At 42.0% G+C, this 25,978-nt stretch overlaps 1 protein-coding gene across 1 annotated transcript; it reads left to right on the top strand.

The window, feature by feature from the left end:
- Positions 1 to 1,169: 1,169 nt before the first annotated feature.
- On the top strand, positions 1,170 to 18,701 carry LOC311356587 (mucin-5B-like; the record flags this gene model as incomplete). The annotated part of the gene is made up of 27 exons (XM_084476371.1): positions 1,170 to 1,248; positions 1,570 to 1,831; positions 1,990 to 2,086; positions 2,963 to 3,053; positions 3,190 to 3,296; positions 3,459 to 3,705; positions 4,192 to 4,317; positions 4,501 to 4,618; positions 4,786 to 4,927; positions 5,380 to 5,490; positions 5,668 to 5,737; positions 6,071 to 6,208; positions 6,393 to 6,557; positions 6,916 to 7,010; positions 7,488 to 7,614; positions 10,317 to 10,572; positions 10,969 to 11,021; positions 11,181 to 11,281; positions 11,929 to 12,080; positions 12,357 to 12,495; positions 12,836 to 12,943; positions 13,095 to 13,271; positions 13,375 to 13,614; positions 14,060 to 14,216; positions 14,888 to 15,016; positions 16,681 to 16,794; positions 18,532 to 18,701. 27 exons carry the CDS (start codon positions 1,170 to 1,172, stop codon positions 18,699 to 18,701), a joined length of 3,771 nt encoding a protein of 1,256 aa, XP_084332497.1.
- Positions 18,702 to 25,978: the final 7,277 nt, after the last annotated feature.

Here is a 25,978-nt window from a genome sequence, read left to right as displayed (position 1 = left end):
ATACTATGGGAATTTTACAAAATGATAATCTGAGAGTTGTTTTTGGAAGTATACATGTGTCCTGTGGCATGTACGTTTTGATGTGGTAGACAATGCTATTTTAAGACCTGGACCACTACGGTACCACTACGATCTCAGGTCACACCCGCTGTGAGGCCTACTCATTATCTATATTTGGGTGGACAGTAAAACAATACTAATGGATCCATAATTGTGGGCTGTTCTGTGAACAAGGAGACATAATCTCAAGCTTTCCCATTCACGCTGAGTCATATTGCGTATATCCATTGAATGTGATTGACTGATAACAAAACAATAGCGGCAAATGTTAATCTGTTGTGGGATCTGAACACGCCTCGCAAACTCTTTAGCTTTTATCACATGAGTCAAAACATGATCCAGTAAAACAAATATAAACAGAGAAACCACTTGTGGAAAGTGTGCGTGACATTTTTAATTGTCCAAGGCAGTTTATCAGTTCTGCCCTTGACTACTCATACGTAATATCAGCATTAGTGTTGTTTATTATACTCACAAGTTAAAATCAGATTATCACTTTTGGTGTTGGATAATGTGTAGGAAAAGTGTGCATTGAAAGCCTGCGTTGTCGTGGTGCTTCTGGAAACTTTCTAAATAAAACGATTATTTTAAATGTTCAAACTTTATGAAGCAAATCATGTAAACAAAGAAGTACACTTTGATGGATTCAATGTATTGAATGAAAATTTCTGGATAGTATCTTCACGGTTGAATGCACTTAATGTTTGTTGCTCTGGACATAAGTGTCAGCTAAATAAATCGAATATAATGTAACCGTCTGTCTGTTTATTCCCAGAAGAACACATCAACATATTGAAATAGCCCACATCCTTGTATCCACTCTGCCCCTCCCTCCTCCCTCCTGCCTCCTGCACAGACCAGAGGATATGTCTCAGCGTCATCACCTAATTAGAGCTCCTTGTCATTTGTCACTGGTGGCACAAGCCTTGGCTTTGGGAGTGGGTGTGGCGGAGAATAATTGAAGCAAGAAGGAAGGAAGAAGAGGTGTGAGCGAGGGAGGGAGGTTATGGGCGGGTAAATGTTGCATCTGTCCAATGTTGAGACATTCCATTGCAGTATAAAGACCTGGCTCTGCCTCCCAGTCCTCCTCAAACCTAACTGTGGTCACCATGTACCGCAGGTTCGACATGGCAAACGGCTGGCTGCACTGGCTGACACTTTCAGCAGTGTTTGCATCTTCTTTTAGTGGTAGGTATCTCCACGGGAATTGAAGGGGTACTATGGATAGGATTGCAGGATGGAAGCAGCCGGTTCTCAATTTCATGAAATATGCTACTTGATTTGCTGAGAAATTCAGGAGTCTGAAATGCTGCTTTTTGTCTCACCTTTCCCTTTCAGACACACCAGTGCAAATTCCTAATTTTCAAGGTGAGCGAATGGTAAAACAGCCAAGTGAGGGTAGTAATGGTTCTTCTAAGTGAACAAATCTCTATGGAATGGGGTTGATAATGCATTCATGCTGTGTATGCTGAACACATCCACGTGCTATGTTCTCCCCTCCCCTTCTAGGCCTAAGCCCTGTTCACAATGGCCAGGTGTGCAGTACTTGGGGCAACTTCCACTTCAAGACATTCGACGGGGACCTCTTTCAGTTGCCCTCGAGCTGCAACTATGTCCTGACGTCTCTGTGCCATAGCAGCTTCCAGGACTTCAACATCCAGATGAGGAGGCAGCTGGTGGATGGAACGCCCACCATCAGCAGTGTGGTCATGAAGCTGGAGGGCATGGCGGTGGAGCTATCCAAGGGCTCCGTAGTTATCAATGGCGAGATGTAGGTTCTCATTCATGCAGAGTTAGCAGGCATGTTGTAAAATAAACATTCATTCGTGTATCGCGATTGATCTTTATTTCAACAGGCCTGAAAATGAGATTTGAATAGGATATGCTTGATATTTCTCTTTATTCCTCCAGCGCAATTTTGCCATTCAGCCAATCAGGAGTCATCATTGAGAGAGCCCCCACCCACATCAAAATCAAAGCAAAGTTGGGACTGAGTGCAATCTGGAATGAGGAAGATTCCTTCCTGGTATGAAACTAATAATTATAGCAACGTGATACAATAAGATGATATTATCTGCTCTTTGCTGCTGCAGAGTCTGAGGAATTAATGTAGATCCCTAGTTAGCGTAAGAATATGCATATTGTACCATATTGTGTAAGTCAGAATTCAGGGGAACCCAAAATTTTCAGTTTCAGATACCAAGATTAGACTACTCTCATTCCAGTTTCAATGGTGAATCTTTCTGTAAACCTAATATGGGTAAACCAGGTAGATAACAGGTTAGTTTCAAGTTAACATAGCCCACGCCTGCAGTGGCAACTTCTTTCTATCGTCATTGGTTTAGATCAATGGGTTCATGGCAACATGGCGAGTGAGTTAAACTACCTAGTTGACTTCTTACACACTTAAAGGTGACATATCCATCCATTGTTATATTAGTAATTGTAATCACCTCTGGGATTGTCTTTTTCGAGTTACACTGTATGAGCCGGCTTCTGTATGTGCCAATATAGATTTTAGACGTTGTTCAGCTTAGCTATCAGCTATCAGTAGTGGGTTGACTTGTAATCGGAAGGCTGCTGGTTCGATACCCAGCTCCTCCTAGTCGAGTGTCATGGTTTCCCTGATCAAGACACCTAAACCTAACTAGCAACGTGTTGGCTGTAGCCTTGCATGGTTGATTCATGGTTGTGGCTTTGGATAAATGCCCTAAATGTTAATGTAAATGTAGAACACTGCCCTGTTTGGTCATAAATTACCAATCAGGGCACCTAAGCAGTGTTCTTCTAATCTCTCTCTTTACAAATCTCAAATCTCACATTCAGAACATGAAACATATTTGGTTAACTTGGACATTCAGCTTCTTAAAACAAGCCTTCAATATGATGCTTTGCCATACAGGTCGAACTAGACACAAAGTACAAGAATCATACCTGTGGTCTTTGTGGAGACTTCAATGGTGTACAGCGCTACGATGAATTCTACAGCCATGGTAAATGTTTTTTGACTTTGACCTGAAATACAAATCTATCTTATGTTGTGATATTCCTAATGATCAAATAATGAAAGAAGATCAATCAAACATCAATATTGACTCCACGATATGTTTCCCTCAACATATCCAAAAGGTATCAAGATTTCCCCTCTTGAGTATGCAAGCTTCTGGAAAATGAATGGCCCAACAGAGACCTGCAATGACTATGAACTGGCTCCCGTGGATAAATGCACTAACATGGTAAGAGTCCAGCACACACAAGCTCACAAGTAGCTGAACCATAACTCATCACAAAGGATTCCCTAAAAAAAACGTATGCCTGAAAAAAGTTTCCCAACACAATTTTTTTTCAACGATTGATGATGTTATCATCAGCGTATAACTTGACACTCTTCCTTCCAGAGCGCTCTCTGCGAGCAGATATTCACAGGGCCAGCCTTCACCAGCTGCCAGGGTCTGATAGACGTGGCCTCCCTCGCCAAGGCCTGTGTGGCTGATATCTGCCACTGCAGCAGCAGCAGCGCCACCAGCACCGGCAAAGAGAGCAACCCCAACCCCCTGTGCCTCTGCAGCACACTCTCTGAGTTCTCCAGACAATGTGTTCATGCCGGCGGCAAACCAAACCAGTGGAGGACCCAGGAGCTCTGCTGTAAGGGCTGTTTTTGAACAAACTAGAACGGATTTGGGAGGAAGTGCAATCCACTAATTCCTCGATGTGATTTTTTTATGTTTGTGGTTTGGGCAATCGGGGAGTGAGTATATTGCTCGTTCCCAGAGTGACTCACTGAGCAGATTCAAATTGTGCTCTCGCGAGAACTCTGGATTTCCGAGGGTAGTGATGAGGCTCTATCTGATACAATGTTACTGGTGTGAGTTGTGAAATGAACAGCATACACTTGTGTGTGCATGTGAATGACTGTATATTCCGATGAGTAGACAGAAACAACAAACAGAAAAGACATTTCCTAACTATCAACAATAGACAGAATATCCAGCTTCCCAAATCTTTTATTTGGAGCAGCTACAAATCAATCATTCATTCGTTCAATGTTGATTGTTGAAGTGATAGATTCAATCGATACTAGCTGTGTAGATTTGATGTGAATGACATTGGCATGATATGATGCTGTTGCAGGGAAGACCTGTCCCTTCAACATGGAGTACCACGAGTGTGGAAGCCCCTGCGCTAACACATGTAGCAACCCTGATGCCAGCCAGACCTGTGACAGCCATTGTACTGATGGATGCTTCTGCCCAGAAGGTCAGCCCACACGCATGCACGTACAACCACAAATAACAATACTTAACATTTACATTTCAGAACATTTAAATGGAAAACAATTTGACCTAAATGTAGAATAATATGAACGATATATCAGTACAATACATTTGTAATATTATCATCTAGAATGATTGCGTGATGCTTTGTCCTTGTCCTCTCCAGGCATGGTTTTGGACGACGTCACCAACCAAGGTTGTGTTCCACTAAAAAGCTGCCCATGCAGCTACAACGGCAAGACCTACGTGCCTGGGGAGTCCTACCCCAGCAACTGCAAGACATGGTATACCATGCCGCCCTGTCTGTCTTCTGAATACAATCCATATCATGTCTTTACTAATAAGCTACCATCTCAAAAATAACTGTTACAATGACAAGATTCAAGGAACATGTCTATTGTATTTTGTGATCATTCATTCCATGTGTGCCCGTGTTTGTGCGTTCCTACAGCACGTGTAATGGAGGCGGACAGTGGAACTGTAGAGACGGGACGTGTCCGGGTACATGCTCTGTAGAAGGAGGGTCTCACATCAACACCTTCGATGACAAGGTCTACACCTTCCATGGAGATTGCTCCTACGTTCTGGCCAAGGTATTGAATATGTGAAAGCATGCATTTTAGAAAATATAACCACCACAGGAAAAGTTACAACAGATCCTTCAATATATTTATGTTCTGCTTATGATCTTTATGTTAGTCCTCATCCTCATCGTCGTCCGCTTATCCGGGGTCGGGTCGCTTTATGTTAGTCAACAAAGTAATTGCCAATTAACTGTTTCTATAAACTGACTTCATAGTCACCATAGACATAGCGTCATCTTGATATAACCATTCTATAAACCATTGTTTGGGTGTAATGCCAGATACTATGCATTGCTACAATATTGCTGTCAAAATCTACTTTTGCTTTTGACAGCCTCTGAAAAATCCTGTTACACAAATCTCACAATAAAATATCAAAATGTGAAATTGGGGGGAGTTTGTATTTATTAACTCCGTAAGAGGTCCAGGTGGAGAATGACCAAGTGTGTTTGCGTTTGTAGGACTGCAACGGAAACCAGTTTCAGATCCAGGGAGACCTGGTGCAGTGTGGACTGAGTGACAGTGAGACCTGTTTGCAGTCTGTCACCATAGCCCTCACCGCCGAGAAAACAGTAAGAGAACAGTCTACTTAAAGACGCACAAACACACTCGCGCACACAACCCCTTTGTCAGTCTAGTACAGACAGAATCCCACCCCGCGCTGTGACCTGAAATACCCATGGTGATAACAGATATGTAAGGATAGATGGATAGAAGGCTTCCATCACATCCTCTCTTCTTCCATGCAGGTCATCAGTATCCAGCCCAGTGGCAAGGTGTATGTTAATGGAATCTACTCTCAGCTGCCTTTCTCTGCTGGTGAGACATATATTGTTCTGTGTTGCAACACTTGTTGCAACACAAGTGGCACTACTTGGTTTCATTGTGTGAAGAATACTCAAAGAATACTCAAATATGGAATAATCAAATTTTATGCTGATGTTATTTATATAGGCCTAATCATCCTGGTCAAGGTTAGCAAGGTATATTCCAGACCTAAATGTTATTTTCACCTAAATGAGAGGTAAGGGAGATTCATAATGATGATGCTTGATCATAATGTGTAGTGTGAGAGTTTTTACTTTATGAAGGTGCCCTCATTTGGCAATGCGATGTAACGAGACCTAACACGCTCTTCCTTCTGTCCCCAAGCTGGGATACATGCCTTCAGGGCGTCTTCATTCTTCCTGCTGGTTCAGACCTCCTCTGGCCTGCAGCTGGAGGTCCAGCTTCAGCCCATCATGCAGCTCTACATCACTGTCAACAATGCATACCAGGGCAAAACCTGTGGTTTGTGACTTTATTGCCTCTATATCTGTATAATAGTATTATTGGGTCTGTTTCTTCTATTACACAAACATTCCAGAGCAAAATCCACATATGATATTTCACCTTTTTATTTATTTATTTTAATTGTTGTTATATATTTTTTTCCCCTCTTTTTTTGTGAATGGGTATGTGTGCTTGTCTGCAGGTCTGTGTGGAAACTTCAACAAGAACCAGGCGGATGACTTCCTTAAGCTGAGTGGCGTGGTGGATGCCACGTCTGCAGGCTTCGCCAACAGCTGGAAGACGCACGCAAGCTGCCCCGACATTAAAAGCAAATTTGAGGACCCATGCAGTCTCAGTCTGGAAAATGGTAGATGTTCAAAATGTAACAAGAGAAAATATCCTAAATGATAGTCGCTCTTTATATTCATCGGCCCACCATAGTAACTACAGCCAAATATAGTACCTATATATATATATATAGATATATATATACTATATATATACTATATATATATAGTACCAACCCTGAGGGAGGCCTATAACTAATGACTAACATCATAAAAGAGAAATAACAACACTGGGACTTTCTGTAGGCCTGTGTATATTTTTTCAACGGTCCATGGTTCTGGTTTCACTTAAATAAATATCTCAATAGGCTCACTCTGACCACTTTGGTCCCTTTCTGAATCTCTAACTAGTGTGTATTGTGTATTGCTCCTCTACAGAAAAGTATGCCAAGCATTGGTGCACCCTGCTGACCGACCCTAGCGGTGTGTTTGCGCCCTGCCATTCTGAGCTCAGCCCTGAAACCTACAGATATGTGAGTAGGCCTACCCCCCCCCCAAGCTGCACCATTGCATGGATCTACCTGTTTTTTTTGTATGACAACTACCACTTTTTGTTACCACTTCTATTTGCATTTGTCTTGTGATGTGTACTTATTTAGCATGGTGTCTTTTATTTTGTGAATAACTGGTGTTTTTATTTGTATTTATTGATTACTGCCCTCCATCCACCCTTGACCTGTTGTTAATGGTTCTAGCAATTCATTTAGCAAGTCAGAGGTGCTTTTTAAATAATGTTGATTGTAAAGTCACCCATACTGTGTTTTATAAGCATTGTAGTATTATCACATTTTCTTTGAGACATATTTGATATATATATATATATATATATATATATATATATATATATATATATATATATATATATATATATAAACATATAGTAAACAATAGTACTTAAATCTTTAAGTACTCACTTCTAAGTGGCTTGGTTCTGCATTGTCCTGCCATAGAACTGCATGTATGACAGCTGCAACTGTGAGGACAGCGAGGCCTGCATGTGCACTGCCATTTCTTCCTACGTGCACGCGTGTGCTGCAGCGGGCATCCAACTCCCAGACTGGAGAAACGGTGTATGTGGTGAGTCCCAAATTTTATTATTTAATAATAATCATAATCATGATTAAAGCTCCAAGCAGCATTTGCAGCCCAACACAGACCATTAGACCTTTTTGTTTTTTTTATCAAATAAATATTTTATAGTAATGTCTCATATCAAACTGGTCCCTTTTAAAATTCTGTGTGTCTGATTAGTGAGACAATCAGAAGCATGTTCCGTTTAATATTATCTTATCTTTATAACCATCCATAACATTAACTGCTCTTATAGAGCAAAGAGCAACGTTTTGGTGAGCAGCATGCATATGGAGAACAGAGATGCGGGGTGTCAGATCCATGGAAAAGAGAAAGAGAGTTTTGAAATTTATTCGTCACTGATTAACAGAGCTAAATGGGTGGACATTCTTCTCCACCAGAAACATCTGCAAATGCACAGTAGGGCGCATATTCTAGAGATCTGATATTACTCTGACATTTAAATACGTTGAAACGTAGCTCTCCGTCTTCTGCCTATTATTTCACCATTCAACATCGAGGGGAGGATATAAAAAAATTAATGTTCACAACTCAACAATACGACTGCGTTTGTTGCTTGCTCTAATCCAAAGTAGTACAGGCGGTTAAACAGATTATTTGTAAATTACTTTTCAGACGCGTTTGTCTGCAAAACATCAGACATTTTGATTGTCCCGCTTTGCCAAATCTGTACATGTGTGGTGTCTATCTAAGCTTCTTTTGCGTTTCTACGCATGCGCACATTTGACAAAGCAGGACAAAAATATCTGGGGTTTTGCAGTCAAGCGCATCTTAATGTGCTATAGCAGAGTCCACTTGCGCTCTATTTATGGAGTAAATTCTGATTTATTCAGTAAGTTAGCTAAAATCACCCTAATATTGGCCTGGGAATAACAAGTTGTCAATCACCCTTACAATTGCCAACATACAATCTGATCCCAAATTGGCACAAGCCTAGTCTGCTGATCGTGTTCAAACTAACATGACCATGAGCCAAAAGGGTCAGGAGTTTTGCTTCTTCAAAGTTTTAAATCTTTGGTCTATGGTCCATGGTCCTATTTGGATTAACTTTAGCCTGGTTAATCTTAAACTATGTTTCTTTAAGTACACCAAGATTGGTGATAATTGCCCTAACTTAACCCTGCCTTTAGGTACCTAAAGGTGATTGAGCAAATTTGGCCATCCGGTGGACATTTTGTTGCAGGTGATGGGTTCCTTAGGGACATTTGATCATTGTGGGCAGACAAGAGACAAATCTCTCCAAAGTTTCATAATCGTAGGTGAAAGATGAAAGTTGGCATTTTCAGTCGATTGCTAAAGCGCCCCCTATGTCCCAATCAAGATAAATTTCGAAGCAACTGATCTTGACCCATGTGACCCACAATTCTGGTATTTTGAACATTGAGCCTGCTTTCTGGTTTGTCTAGGATGAAAAAAAATAAAGAGGTTGACACTGAAATTTTGAGTATTGGTCCTGTCTCGGGTATTTGGCTAATTTTATTTGCCCCTGCCTGCTTCAGAATGGCTGTCTATGGGCATTCACAAACCTGTCCTTAAAACAACCCTAAACGTTTGTTTTCAGAAATGTGCAACTCACCGAGTGGTTAGTGGTGTTCATTGATGTTCCAAAGTATCATAGCAAAATACAGTTTTGTGTCGTTTTATTTGGTATTTTGTAAATCCATTGATTTCTGTTGGAAGACTCATTGCACGTTGACCGGAAACGGAAAGAGGGGCTGGTTGACGTCTTTTCGCTCAGTTCTAGCCCTACTGTTGAGACAGAGAACCGAGCGAAAAGACTACAACCAAACATAAACAGCCCCATTTCCGTGCCCGGTTTCCGTTTAAATGAGATTTACAAAATGCCAAATAAAACACGACAGAAACTGTATTTCGCTACGAAACTTGATTTGGAACATCAACGAACACCACTAACCACTCAGTGAGTTGCACATTTCTGAAAACGAACGTTTAGAGTTGTTTTAAGGACTTAAGGTTTGTGAATGCCCATAGACAGCCATTCTGAAGCAGGCAGGGGTGATTTGAAAGTAGCCAAATACACAAGACATGACCAATAGTCAAAATGTTGGTGTCAACCACTCTATTTCATCCTAGACAAACAAGTTAGGGGTCTCAATGTTCAAAATACCAGAATTGTGGATGGCATCTTGTTCTAAATTCTTTCTTTTGAATTGAACTCAAGATCATAGGTCAGTACGCCGTTTTAAGCCACAAACTTTCTAGTAGTTATTGGCTCCTGGGGGCTATATTTTATGTGTACAAATCTTCCTTCTAGTCAGATGGAAAATAGTGGTATACAGATGGTATTACTGAATCATTTTCATCCTAGGATCCTTCATAGGTCATAGGTTTTGAGACAAAGTTGTTCACCAAAAGGGGGACACATATGTGAGATGTGGGGTGGGTGTGGGGTGGGAACGTTTTTTTAAGTTAAGTTTGGACACCTTCAAAATCTAGCTTAATCTGGCTGGATCTCGAAACTGCCTACCATATCTTTAACATCATTACTGCTGTATTATAAAGCTGTGTTTGAATGTGTGTGTTTGGTGTATGGCGGCTTGTTCAGGATTTAATTGTTGATGTTCAGTAATGGGGAATGTATGTCATGATGATGAGTAGACAGCTAGAGAAACACAAGAGCAAAAGAACTCTGTCATCGTCTGATCTCTCTCTCTCTCTCTCTCTAGGCAAGTATGCCAACACCTGTGCTGCCACCTTGGTCTACAGCTATGACATCACTGAGCATAGCCGCACCTGTCGCTGCCTCAGCCAGGCTGACCTCACCTGCCACCTGAAGTTCTCCTCTGTGGATGGGTGTACTTGCGCGGAAGGCCTGTACCTGGATGACACAGGAAAGTGTGTGGCTGCTGATGGCTGTCCATGTTACGACAAGGAGTCTGTGGTGCTGCCCGGACAGGTTGTCACCAAGGACGGCGTTATGTGGTATGGTTAATTCATAGCTCAAGTCATTCATCAACCCAAACTTATTTATAAAGCAAATAAGAAACAATCCAACAAGTACACAAATTAGATTGAAACCATGTGGTATACTAGATCATTTTGGTATGTTGTAGTGGCTCTCTCTCTCTCTCTCTCTCTCTCTCTCTCTCTCTCTCTCTCTCTCTCTCTCTTAAAAATAAGAAACAATCCAACAAGTACACAAATTAGATTGAAACCATGTGGTATACTAGATCATTTTGGTATGTTGTAGTGGTTCTCTCTCTCTCTCTCTCTCTCTCTCTCTCTCTCTCGCTCTCTCTCTCTCTCTCTCTCTCTCTCTCTCTCTCTCTCTCTCTCTCTCTCGACTAATGCGTCTAATGGGCTCTTTTTGTTCTCTAGTTCCTGTAAAGGGGGCAGACTCAGCTGCATTGGACAGCTTTACCAAATGCCAAGTGAGTTTAATAAATAAAATACATGCAGACATAAATCATGAATCTTCTGTACTATATATATATAATATATACAAATCAAATAGAACACTTGAGAGTGTCCAGTGAAGTGTCTACATGTTTCAAGAATTTTAATCACGGGATTATTTTGATGCTTTGTAGCTTGCGTGGCCCCAATGGTGTTCTTCAACTGCTCCACGGCGGGCCCCGGGGCCAAGGGAACCGAATGCCAGAAGAGCTGTGCCACTCTGGACATGGCCTGTGTAAGATAGTCTTCCATCCCATAATGCTGCTACCTGACGAGTCCAGCCCCACATGGAACTCATTACCAGAAAGTCTACTTCCGTAGGAATGCAAATAAAAGACAGAAATACATTTTGGGAACAATTTACTCAATAATAGTCTTACAAATACATTTTTGATTAGTATCTAAAGTCTGATTGCAGACTGCCTCAATTCTTGGTGAACGGGGCGTTTCTTTCATATTAATTTTTTACCAATCATGTTGCTTCAGCTGGGGATCTGTAAGCATGTAATTAGCAAACCAAACTCACCCAGCAGTAGCAAACTGTCAAAAAGCATATTTTTAGGTTTCAAAGCAACACTGTGTACTGTAGAAATACATTTATTAAAATCTCCTTCTGAAAGCATCATCTATGAATGAGTATCTCTTCGGTAGAGTATACTCAGAGTAGAGTGTGTGTATTATAGAGTATAATACACACACTTCCACACAATGGAAAACAAGGCCTATCTCCACCCCTTGCCGTTTCTTGTTTCCTGCCCAGGCTCTGCCTATGTTATAACAAATTAAGACTGCTGGATTCGAGATTCACTTGATAAATATATATATATTTTTTTTATACTGTGCATGAATGGATTGCAGCATCATTTTGTATTTCCTATTCAGGTGAGCACAGAGTGTGTTACCGGCTGCGTGTGTCCAGAGGGGATGGTGTCTGACGGCAAAGGAGAGTGCATCACAATGGACTCCTGTCCCTGCGTTCACAACAGCGCCACATACCAGCCAGGAGATACCATTAAGATTGACTGTAACACATGGTAAAGAATTATTAACTACATGGTAAATGTGTATGATTGTCCTTTCAGAGTATGAAGCCAGGGTTTGTCTTTTTTCAATTTAGTTTTCCCTTTTTCTTGCAATACATTACCTCGTAACATATTTTTTGGTATAAACGTAAGTAGATTAGGGGTTGTAAAAATCCATCTTTTGGTGGAGACTCAACTGCATTGATTTCTGGAAGTGGTAGAATTAATTTGTTGATTATATTGTGCACACTAACCTTCACTCTACTTTAACCTGTCTGTATTCCACAGCACATGCAAGCAGAGGTCATGGCAGTGCAGTAATAATCTGTGCTATGGCAGATGTTCTGTCTACGGAGATGGCCACTTCATCACTTTCGATGAGAAGAGCTTCAACTTTGATGGCAGCTGTGAATACACACTTGCTCAAGTATGGGGCATGAATATGATAAGTTATCAACGGATGAGATATAATACATTTGATTTGGTCACACTGTCAGTCGTCATACTGCAGTCACATTAAAATGTTTTCAAAATGTATAGCACTGAGTATACCAATTTAATATAAAATGCTTAAAGGACAATTCCGGTATTTTGAACATTGAGGCCCCTTTCTGGTTTGTCTAGGATGAAATAGAGTGGTTGATTGATACCTGATACCTGGTTGATTGATACCTTTCCAATTAAGAGGATTGTATTTGTACAGGGCCAAAAAAGTAAAGATTACTTTTTGCAATAGCATTGATCTCTCCTCTGTCCATACTCCTCAGGACTACTGCACAGGGCAAAGCAATGGGACCTTTAGAGTCATCACCGAGAACGTTCCCTGTGGAACTACAGGCACCACCTGCTCCAAGACCATCAAGATGTTCCTGGAGGTAAAACACTTTTATCCAAATCAACTTACAATGAATACCGACACAGATCATTAAGGACCACCACCATATATCATGCCCCCTCTCAACTTTACAATTGTTTTTTGTTGCCAAGCCATGGTGAGACTGATTGTGTTTTTTGTGCATATCTCAGAATACAGAGCTTATTTTGACAGAAGGAACCTACCACATATCCAATGGAAAAGAAGCAGCAACACCGTTCCACATCAGTACTATGGGGATCTACCTTGTCATTGAAGCAAACAATGGCCTCATCCTAATGTGGGACAAGAGGACCAGCATATTTATTAAGCTCAGCCCAGATTGGAAGGTAGCTGATAAATACAGCAAGGGATGCTTTACAACTGGGTGTGGACCACTAATGTAGATGTGGCTGACAACTATGAAACTATTGAGCGTGTGTTTGATTACAGGGTCGTGTGTGTGGTCTGTGTGGTAACTACGATGGGAATGCCAATAATGACCTGACTACAAGGAGCAATGCTGTGGTGACCAACCCACTGTTATCTGGAAACAGTTGGAAGGATTCTCCAAGCTGTCCAAACGCTGTGGCCCCAAAGAACCCTTGTGCCGTGAATCCTTACAGGCAGCCATGGGCACAGAAACAGTGCAGCATCATACAGAGCACAGTGTTCTCCGGCTGCCACTCAGTGGTAAGACTTCAGTGAAGTGGAGCACTGGTTATAACACGCAACATTGGTTTCCCCAGTTTCCTGACATCTACAATAATCCGTCAACCATGATTGATCAATGGTACTGATTTGATCTAGTGTGTAGTGTTTTGTTGTGATGTAAGCAAAGATTTGTTTTTTTTACGTCTTTGCTTTGAACAGACAAAAGTATGTAATTGTTTAGTGACTGTCAACAAAACATTTTACACGGGAACTTTGAGTCAATCAAATAGCATTCACCTAGCAGATACTTTCATCCAATGCGACTTACATTGAATGTTATATACTATTAATATGGTATCAAAGAGCAGGTAGACCTTAGGCCACTCAAGGATGCCTAAAGGTATACTTTCGACTCCCCACTACACTATCCTGCCCCCTGGATAGAAAAGTATAGACATTGCTGACAGACATCATCTTTCCTTAGGTGGATCCAAGTCCGTACTACGATGCCTGTGTGTTTGACTCATGTGCATGTGACAGCGGAGGAGACTGCGAATGTTTCTGTACTGCTGTAGCAGCATATGCTCAGGCATGCAATGAAGCCGGAACCTGCATACAATGGAGAACCCCTTTGATCTGTCGTAAGTAGCACGTGAAGGCAAGGCAGCTTGACCGCCCCACTGTTGCTCCTGAAGCCTTTTGAGAACGGGGGTGGGACATTGAATATTGAAATCATTCTCAAGACAAATATCAATCAGATATCGCTAAACACATACATTGCTAAAACATTTGAATGCTTCTCCAGTGTCCTAAATGATATCCAATATTGCTCTATCAGAATAACAGAATTCGATAATACATTTTTACTCTTGCACGTTAGTTCCCATCGAGTGTAAAGAAAAAACGTTCCTAATGATGAAAATACTGTGCCGCTTTTGAGACTCGCCACACCGTCAGATACAGAGGCGACACAGTTGTTTTGCTGCCTTAAATGTCAGCGGTCAGAATGTCTTGCCAACTAGCTACTGATATGCTTTGACTGTTCAGATTACATCTCGATTTGTATGCATTTCTGCAATATCCGATTTATACGGCCCCACCAAACGTGGCAAGTCTGGAATAATGATTCGTCAGACTGGTTTAATCTTGGAGATTAAATTTAGGCTGTCTCTAATTTTACATAGAATGCAGTATCAATCGATGAATGCAGTATAAATTCAGCTTTAGATCTTCAATCAAAATATTAGGCAAAAATGTTGCATTTAATTTATTATATTGTGAAATACTGGCCTAAATATACCTATTTTTTCAGCGTTATTCTGTGACTACTATAATCCCCCTGGTGGATGTGAGTGGCACTACAAGCCATGTGGCTCACCTTGCCTGAAAACCTGCCGGAATCCCTTGGGAGGCTGCTCTACACAAATACCTCCCCTAGAAGGTACAACCTATTCTCTAATTATGCTTTTTAATGCAAAATATATGTTGCATTCCTGCATGCATGTTTTGCATTTCTGCATTCAAGCTCAACATGTTTAAATTCAAATCTCTCGCCCTCTTTGCTTTTATTAATGGAAAACCTTGAGGATTTTTCAACATGAAAAAAACCTGTGCAAGCAGGGCCGCTGCAAAGCTTTTGGGGGCCCTACGCGCAGATTGTTGGCGGGGTTGGGGGGGGTAAAGGGTGCTCCACCTCTGATGCGAAATAACAATGGTGGACCTGTTTGTAATTAATTTATATATTTAGAAAATTGTAATAATTAATAATTATCAACCTTAATTTTGGGGGCCCCCCCCCAGGTACTTGGGGCCCTACGCGCTCTGCGTACTCTGCGTATGGGGAGCGGCGGCGCTGCGTGCAAGTCAAGTCATCGATGACTGCTGAACTGAACTCGATCGCTTACCACAAGCAACCATGATTTCCCTTAGGTGAATGGAAAGTTAGAGTTGATGTTTTAAATGTAGAGGAAATTAGCTCTACCTGTTGAAAAATATGTTGATATAGAAGATATGTTAAAAAACGTAAGAATATATGATATAGCACTAGCAGTGCTTTTTAGTAATTTTGGTAGTATAAATGCTCGGAATACATAATGTTGAATGAATATGTAACTGGAATATGAGTCTGAATTCACATGTATTAAAAACGAGTAACGTTATTATGCAGTGACTGCAGTCAGGAAGGAAGGAACCTACCATGTCGACGACAACGCTATACACTAAATGAAACACTATACATACACACACAAACACATACACACAGAATATATGACACAACTTGTGTTAACAATATAAACAATATAATAATGACAAAGGTTATAAGATGCAAGAAATGCGCTAAACTATTGGGTTCACTCGTTCGCAAAAAATAATGTACAGTCTTGTGCCTTTTCTTCCTTTTTCCAAATTCTATTTTGCCCTCAATCAAATGTTTTATGGTCACGACTGAGGAACGAATGGCTTGGTTCCAGGCTTAAAACTCATTATATAATGTTTTTACGAAAATGCAATGAAGAAAATGGATGGGAAATTTTTACTTCCGGAACCAGAGCTGTTCAAAAAGGGGGTGGTTACTGTTGCGCTCTATAGCACCTCGTCAATATACGCCCCCTAAAAGTGCTTGTCTTTGGCATTGACCTTCTCAGATTATATTCAGAAATTATGGAAAGGATTGAAGATGTTTCTTTATCTTTCATTTTATCAAGCTCATTTTGTTATTGTGTCCAACCAAGACTTGCTTAATGAGATGACTGGGACATAAGTGAGACACCAGGAACATTTCCTGCACTATTGCGCCAAAGGATTACATTGCAGCCCATTTTTCGTTGATTATGGCTGCAGCCTCTCGCTTAATACTAGACAAATTTCTAAAATTGTTTTCCGCATTACAATAACAATTCTGATAATCTGCCCAAAGATTATCAGAAATTAGTGTCCCGGTTAAAAAAATCCCTACGTTGTCCATTGATAGCAAAATTAAACATTAAACAACAATTAAATCTCTGAAACTCCAACTGACTTTCCTTGCCACCCTTGCAGGCCCTCTATGGTGAGCATTACCAGAATTTATGTCATTGCTATTGATGAACATTTCTCCTCACATAGGTTGCTATCCAAAATGCCCTCCTGAGCAGCCATTCTTTGATGAGGACAATATGAAGTGTGTTCAAAAGGACCAATGTGGCTGCTATGATAAGGAGCTGGGCCACTTTAACTCCGGTGACACAGTGCCAACAACAAAAAACTGCTTTTCATGGTAGGCAGTTTAATCATTTGGAACATCTCCATTTGGTTTATCCAAACTTTGGTTTATCCAAAACATTGCAATATTTATTTTGTTGTATATTTTATTTCCCTGCAAGCTTGTGCAACCTCATGACTATCCAATGCCACTATGATGTCCAAGGTAAGGGAAGATTCCAGTATGATATTTTGTAACTGTTCCAGACTAATTTCCAGACAAATAAACCAATCTCCATCTACAGCCTGCACCTGCACATACAATGGAAAGATATATTCAATTCGAGAGACTATCTACAACACAACAGATGGGCTTGGATCCTGCATTACAGCAGTGTGTTCGAAGAATGGTACCATTGAAAGAGATATTTACCAGTGCTCTACAACCACACCAAGCCTAACTACCCCTATAACAACCAGCCCCTCGACTACACCATTTATATTTACAACCACTTCAGGTACTTGAGAATTTTAGTCACTTTTTAAAGTATTAACTTTGTAATCAGTTGCACTAAATAACCTGGATGTATTGTTTCAATAGAACCCCCATGCAGACCATGTAAATGGTCGCAATGGTTTGATACCAGTTTCCCTACGCTTGGAACTCCTGGGGGAGACTCTGAAACCTATGATAAGATTCGAGCAGCTGGACACTCAATATGTGATCAACCAAGTCAGATTGAATGCAGAGCCGAGAAGTTCCCAAATGTCACCATAAACAAGGTGGGGCAGGTTGTGCAATGTGATGTGGCCCACGGACTCACATGTAACAACCAAGACCAGGCGGGCCCGCTTGCTCTTTGCTTCAACTACCAGGTCAGAATACTGTGCTGTGATTATGTTGCTTGTACTACAAAGCCACATTCCCAAACGACATCTATAACTAGTACAACACCTCCCACAGAGAGCCCAAAACCCTGTGAAATAGCATGTCATTGGTCAAAGTGGATAAGCACAGACTATCCCGAGTTTGGCCCTGGAGGGGGGGATATTGAAAACATTACGAAAATTTTTCTGGAAGGTTATGATATATGTGAGGCACCAATGGCTATTAAGTGTCAAGCAGTGCATTATCCAGGTGTGTCTCTCTCTGACTTGGGACAAAAGGTAGAGTGTAATACACAAGTTGGATTAATATGTAAAAACAATGATCAATTCCCACCCATATGTTTGGACTATGAGATAAAGGTGGAGTGCTGTAGGAAAGTGAATTGCCAAACAACAACACAAACTTCTACAAAAGTAACAACACCCTCTCCTACCACTTCAACTACACCAGTAACACCTACTACAACACCGGTTACAACCACACCTACAACAAATACTACTACGACGACAATTATACCACCAACTGAGACCCCAGTTTGGACAACACATACAACCACTACAACCACTACAACACTAACTACCACAAGCCCAGTCATTCCATCCTGCTCTGGTATAATGACTTGTGATTGGTCAGACTGGTTTAATCTTGGAGCACCAACAACTGGTCCAAACGGAGGAGAGGACGAGTCTATCCAGAAGATAATTGCTAATGGCCACAACATCTGCTCAGCTCCAGAAGATGTTCAGTGTAGAGCTGCTCTTTATCCAACTCTACCAATCAAAGATCTTGGACAGACCATAACTTGCAATTCAAGGGTTGGACTAGTCTGTGAAAACAACATGCAGACAACCAAGAAAGACTGTTTGGATTATGAGATCCGAGTAAAGTGCTGCACCTGCCGTCCTTCTACACCTACAACAACTCCTCTAATGACAACAACTCCACCACATACTACCACAACTGTTACAACAACCACTCCCACGACTACTACAACCACCACAACTCATTCTACAACAACCTCTCCAACAACGAAAACTACCCCAGTACCACCTACTAAAACAACGGTTAAAGTAACAACATCTCCAACAACAACTACTACTACAACAACAACTACACCTGCTACTACGACAACTGTTTCGCCAACATCTAAGATGACTACACCACTTACTACCACAAGCCCACCGACTCCAAGCTGTCCTGGTACAATAACTTGTGGCTGGTCAGACTGGTTTAACCTTGGAGCACCAACAACTGGTCCGAATGGTGGAGAAGATGAATCTATCCAGAAGATCATTGCTGCTGGCCACAGCATTTGCTCAGCACCAGAAGATGTTCAGTGTAGAGCTGTTTTATACCCAAATATTCCAATCTCCGAAGTGGGACAGGCTGTTACTTGTAATCCAGTTGTCGGTCTTGTATGTCAAAATAATGAACAAGGACTCAAGAGACAGTGCTTGGATTATGAGATCCGAGTCAGGTGTTGTTCATGTCATCACTCTACAACTACAACCTCTCCTACCACTACGATTACGACCACAACAATTCCACCAACTACAACACCAGTTCCAACAACCACCCCTACAACAACCTCTCCCACAACAACCTCTTCTACTACTACTACCACCCCCACAACAACACCTTTTTCAACAACTACACCACTTACTACCACAAGCCCAATTCCTTCAACCTGCTCTGGTATAATGACTTGTGATTGGTCAGACTGGTTAAATCTTGGAGCACCAACAACTGGTCCAAATGGTGGAGAGGACGAGTCTATCCAGAAGATAATTGCTAATGGGCACAACATCTGCTCAGCTCCAGAAGATGTTCAGTGTAGAGCTGCTCTTTATCCAACTCTACCAATCAAAGATCTTGGACAGACCATAACTTGCAATTCAAGGGTTGGACTAGTCTGTGAAAACAACATGCAGACAACCAAGAAAGACTGTTTGGATTATGAGATCCGAGTAAAGTGCTGCACCTGCCGTCCTTCTACACCTACAACAACTCCTCTAATGACAACAACTCCACCACATACTACCACAACTGTTACAACAACCACTCCCACGACTACTACAACCACCACAACTCATTCTACAACAACCTCTCCAACAACGAAAACTACCCCAGTACCACCTACTAAAACACCGGTTAAAGTACCCACATCTCCAACAACAACTACTACTACAACAACAACTACACCTGCTACTACGACAACTGTTTCGCCAACACCTAATATGACTACACCACTTACTACCACAAGCTGTCCTGGTACAATAACTTGTGGCTGGTCAGACTGGTTTAATCTTGGAGCACCAACAACTGGTCCGAATGGTGGAGAAGATGAATCTATCCAGAAGATCATTGCTGCTGGCCACAGCATTTGCTCAGCACCAGAAGATGTTCAGTGTAGAGCTGTTTTATACCCAAATATTCCAATCTCCGAAGTGGGACAGGCTGTTACTTGTAATCCAGTTGTCGGTCTTGTATGTCAAAATAATGAACAAGGACTCAAGAGACAGTGCTTGGATTATGAGATCCGAGTCAGGTGTTGTTCATGTCATCACTCTACAACTACAACCTCTCCTACCACTACGATTACGACCACAACAATTCCACTAACTACAACACCAGTTCCAACAACCACCCCTACAACAACCTCTCCCACAACAACCTCTTCTACTACTACTACCACCCCCACAACAACACCTTTTTCAACAACTACACCACTTACTACCACAAGCCCAATTCCTTCAACCTGCTCTGGTATAATGACTTGTGATTGGTCAGACTGGTTAAATCTTGGAGCACCAACAACTGGTCCAAATGGTGGAGAGGACGAGTCTATCCAGAAGATAATTGCTAATGGGCACAACATCTGCTCAGCTCCAGAAGATGTTCAGTGTAGAGCTGCTCTTTATCCAACTCTACCAATCAAAGATCTTGGACAGACCATAACTTGCAATTCAAGGGTTGGACTAGTCTGTGAAAACAACATGCAGACAACCAAAAAAGACTGTTTGGATTATGAGATCCGAGTAAAGTGCTGCACCTGCCGTCCTTCTACACCTACAACAACTCCTCTAATGACAACAACTCCACCACATACTACCACAACTGTTACAACAACCACTCCCACGACTACTACAACCACCACAACTCATTCTACAACAACCTCTCCAACAACGAAAACTACCCCAGTACCACCTACTAAAACACCGGTTAAAGTACCCACATCTCCAACAACAACTACTACTACAACAACAACTACACCTGCTACTACGACAACTGTTTCGCCAACACCTAATATGACTACACCACTTACTACCACAAGCTGTCCTGGTACAATAACTTGTGGCTGGTCAGACTGGTTTAATCTTGGAGCACCAACAACTGGTCCGAATGGTGGAGAAGATGAATCTATCCAGAAGATCATTGCTGCTGGCCACAGCATTTGCTCAGCACCAGAAGATGTTCAGTGTAGAGCTGTTTTATACCCAAATATTCCAATCTCCGAAGTGGGACAGGCTGTTACTTGTAATCCAGTTGTCGGTCTTGTATGTCAAAATAATGAACAAGGACTCAAGAGACAGTGCTTGGATTATGAGATCCGAGTCAGGTGTTGTTCATGTCATCACTCTACAACTACAACCTCTCCTACCACTACGATTACGACCACAACAATTCCACTAACTACAACACCAGTTCCAACAACCACCCCTACAACAACCTCTCCCACAACAACCTCTTCTACTACTACTACCACCCCCACAACAACACCTTTTTCAACAACTACACCACTTACTACCACAAGCCCAATTCCTTCAACCTGCTCTGGTATAATGACTTGTGATTGGTCAGACTGGTTAAATCTTGGAGCACCAACAACTGGTCCAAATGGTGGAGAGGACGAGTCTATCCAGAAGATAATTGCTAATGGGCACAACATCTGCTCAGCTCCAGAAGATGTTCAGTGTAGAGCTGCTCTTTATCCAACTCTACCAATCAAAGATCTTGGACAGACCATAACTTGCAATTCAAGGGTTGGACTAGTCTGTGAAAACAACATGCAGACAACCAAAAAAGACTGTTTGGATTATGAGATCCGAGTAAAGTGCTGCACCTGCCGTCCTTCTACACCTACAACAACTCCTCTAATGACAACAACTCCACCACATACTACCACAACTGTTACAACAACCACTCCCACGACTACTACAACCACCACAACTCATTCTACAACAACCTCTCCAACAACGAAAACTACCCCAGTACCACCTACTAAAACACCGGTTAAAGTACCCACATCTCCAACAACAACTACTACTACAACAACAACTACACCTGCTACTACGACAACTGTTTCGCCAACACCTAATATGACTACACCACTTACTACCACAAGCTGTCCTGGTACAATAACTTGTGGCTGGTCAGACTGGTTTAATCTTGGAGCACCAACAACTGGTCCGAATGGTGGAGAAGATGAATCTATCCAGAAGATCATTGCTGCTGGCCACAGCATTTGCTCAGCACCAGAAGATGTTCAGTGTAGAGCTGTTTTATACCCAAATATTCCAATCTCCGAAGTGGGACAGGCTGTTACTTGTAATCCAGTTGTCGGTCTTGTATGTCAAAATAATGAACAAGGACTCAAGAGACAGTGCTTGGATTATGAGATCCGAGTCAGGTGTTGTTCATGTCATCACTCTACAACTACAACCTCTCCTACCACTACGATTACGACCACAACAATTCCACCAACTACAACACCAGTTCCAACAACCACCCCTACAACAACCTCTCCCACAACAACCTCTTCTACTACTACTACCACCCCCACAACAACACCTTTTTCAACAACTACACCACTTACTACCACAAGCCCAATTCCTTCAACCTGCTCTGGTATAATGACTTGTGATTGGTCAGACTGGTTAAATCTTGGAGCACCAACAACTGGTCCAAATGGTGGAGAGGACGAGTCTATCCAGAAGATAATTGCTAATGGGCACAACATCTGCTCAGCTCCAGAAGATGTTCAGTGTAGAGCTGCTCTTTATCCAACTCTACCAATCAAAGATCTTGGACAGACCATAACTTGCAATTCAAGGGTTGGACTAGTCTGTGAAAACAACATGCAGACAACCAAGAAAGACTGTTTGGATTATGAGATCCGAGTAAAGTGCTGCACCTGCCGTCCTTCTACACCTACAACAACTCCTCTAATGACAACAACTCCACCACATACTACCACAACTGTTACAACAACCACTCCCACGACTACTACAACCACCACAACTCATTCTACAACAACCTCTCCAACAACGAAAACTACCCCAGTACCACCTACTAAAACACCGGTTAAAGTACCCACATCTCCAACAACAACTACTACTACAACAACAACTACACCTGCTACTACGACAACTGTTTCGCCAACACCTAATATGACTACACCACTTACTACCACAAGCTGTCCTGGTACAATAACTTGTGGCTGGTCAGACTGGTTTAATCTTGGAGCACCAACAACTGGTCCGAATGGTGGAGAAGATGAATCTATCCAGAAGATCATTGCTGCTGGCCACAGCATTTGCTCAGCACCAGAAGATGTTCAGTGTAGAGCTGTTTTATACCCAAATATTCCAATCTCCGAAGTGGGACAGGCTGTTACTTGTAATCCAGTTGTCGGTCTTGTATGTCAAAATAATGAACAAGGACTCAAGAGACAGTGCTTGGATTATGAGATCCGAGTCAGGTGTTGTTCATGTCATCACTCTACAACTACAACCTCTCCTACCACTACGATTACGACCACAACAATTCCACCAACTACAACACCAGTTCCAACAACCACCCCTACAACAACCTCTCCCACAACAACCTCTTCTACTACTACTACCACACCCACAACAACACCTTTTTCAACAACTACACCACTTACTACCACAAGCCCAATTCCTCCAACCTGCTCTGGTATAATGACTTGTGATTGGTCAGACTGGTTAAATCTTGGAGCACCAACAACTGGTCCAAATGGTGGAGAAGACGAGTCTATCCAGAAGATAATTGCTAATGGGCACAACATCTGCTCAGCTCCAGAAGATGTTCAGTGTAGAGCTGCTCTTTATCCAACTCTACCAATCAAAGATCTTGGACAGACCATAACTTGCAATTCAAGGGTTGGACTAGTCTGTGAAAACAACATGCAGACAACCAAAAAAGACTGTTTTGATTATGAGATCCGAGTAAAGTGCTGCACCTGCCGTCCTTCTACACCTACAACAACTCCTCTAATGACAACAACTCCACCACATACTACCACAACTGTTACAACAACCACTCCCACGACTACTACAACCACCATAACTCATTCTACAACAACCTCTCCAACAACGAAAACTACCCCAGTACCACCTACTAAAACAACGGTTAAAGTAACCACATCTCCAACAACAACTACTACTACAACAACAACTACACCTGCTACTACGACAACTCTTTCGACAACACCTAAGATGACTACACCACTTACTACCACAAGCCCACTGACTCCAAGCTGTCCTGGTACAATAACTTGTGGCTGGTCAGACTGGTTTAATCTTGGAGCACCAACAACTGGTCCGAATGGTGGAGAAGATGAATCTATCCAGAAGATCATTGCTGCTGGCCACAGCATTTGCTCAGCACCAGAAGATGTTCAGTGTAGAGCTGTTTTATACCCAAATATTCCAATCTCCGAAGTGGGACAGGCTGTTACTTGTAATCCAGTTGTCGGTCTTGTATGTCAAAATAATGAACAAGGACTCAAGAGACAGTGCTTGGATTATGAGATCCGAGTCAGGTGTTGTTCATGTCATCACTCTACAACTACAACCTCTCCTACCACTGCGATTACGACCACAACAATTCCACCAACTACAACACCAGTTCCAACAACCACCCCTACAACAACCTCTCCCACAACAACCTCTTCTACTACTACTACCACACCCACAACAACACCTTTTTCAACAACTACACCACTTACTACCACAAGCCCACTGACTCCAAGCTGTCCTGGTATAATGACTTGTGATTGGTCAGACTGGTTTAATCTTGGAGCACCAACAACTGGTCCAAATGGTGGAGAGGACGAGTCTATCCAGAAGATAATTGCTAATGGGCACAACATCTGCTCAGCTCCAGAAGATGTTCAGTGTAGAGCTGTTTTATACCCAAATCGTACAATCTCCGAAGTGGGACAGGCTGTTACTTGTAATCCAGTTGTCGGTCTTGTATGTCAAAATAATGAACAAGCACTCAAGAGACAGTGCTTGGATTATGAGATCCGAGTCAGGTGTTGTTCATGTCATCACTCTACAACTACAACCTCTCCTACCACTACAATTACGACCACAACAATTCCACCAACTACAACACCAGTTCCAACAACCACCCCTACAACAACCTCTCCCACAACAACCTCTTCTACTACTACTACCACACCCACAACAACACCTATTTCAACAACTACACCACTTACTACCACAAGCCCACCGACTCCAAGCTGTCCTGGTATAATGACTTGTGATTGGTCAGACTGGTTTAATCTTGGAGCACCAACAACTGGTCCGAATGGTGGAGAAGATGAATCTATCCAGAAGATCATTGCTGCTGGCCACAGCATTTGCTCAGCTCCAGAAGATGTTCAGTGTAGAGCTGTTTTATACCCAAATCGTACAATCTCCGAAGTGGGACAGGCTGTTACTTGTAATCCAGTTGTCGGTCTTGTATGTCAAAATAATGAACAAGCACTCAAGAGACAGTGTTTGGACTATGAGATCCGAGTCAGGTGTTGTTCATGTCATCACTCTACAACTACAACCTCTCCTACCACTACAATTACGACCACAACAATTCCACCAACTACAACACCAGTTCCAACAACCACCCCTACAACAACCTCTCCCACAACAACCTCTTCTACTACTACTACCACACCCACAACAACACCTATTTCAACAACTACACCACTTACTACCACAAGCCCACCGACTCCAAGCTGTCCTGGTATAATGACTTGTGATTGGTCAGACTGGTTTAATCTTGGAGCACCAACAACTGGTCCGAATGGTGGAGAAGATGAATCTATCCAGAAGATCATTGCTGCTGGCCACAGCATTTGCTCAGCTCCAGAAGATGTTCAGTGTAGAGCTGTTTTATACCCAAATCGTACAATCTCCGAAGTGGGACAGGCTGTTACTTGTAATCCAGTTGTCGGTCTTGTATGTCAAAATAATGAACAAGCACTCAAGAGACAGTGCTTGGACTATGAGATCCGAGTCAGGT

Source organism: Micromesistius poutassou (assembly GCF_964030765.1).
Source record: "Micromesistius poutassou genome assembly, chromosome: 12".
Lineage (NCBI taxonomy): Eukaryota > Metazoa > Chordata > Actinopteri > Gadiformes > Gadidae > Micromesistius > Micromesistius poutassou.
Note: the sequence above shows the minus strand (reverse complement) of the source record. Positions and strands in the feature narration are given on the sequence as shown.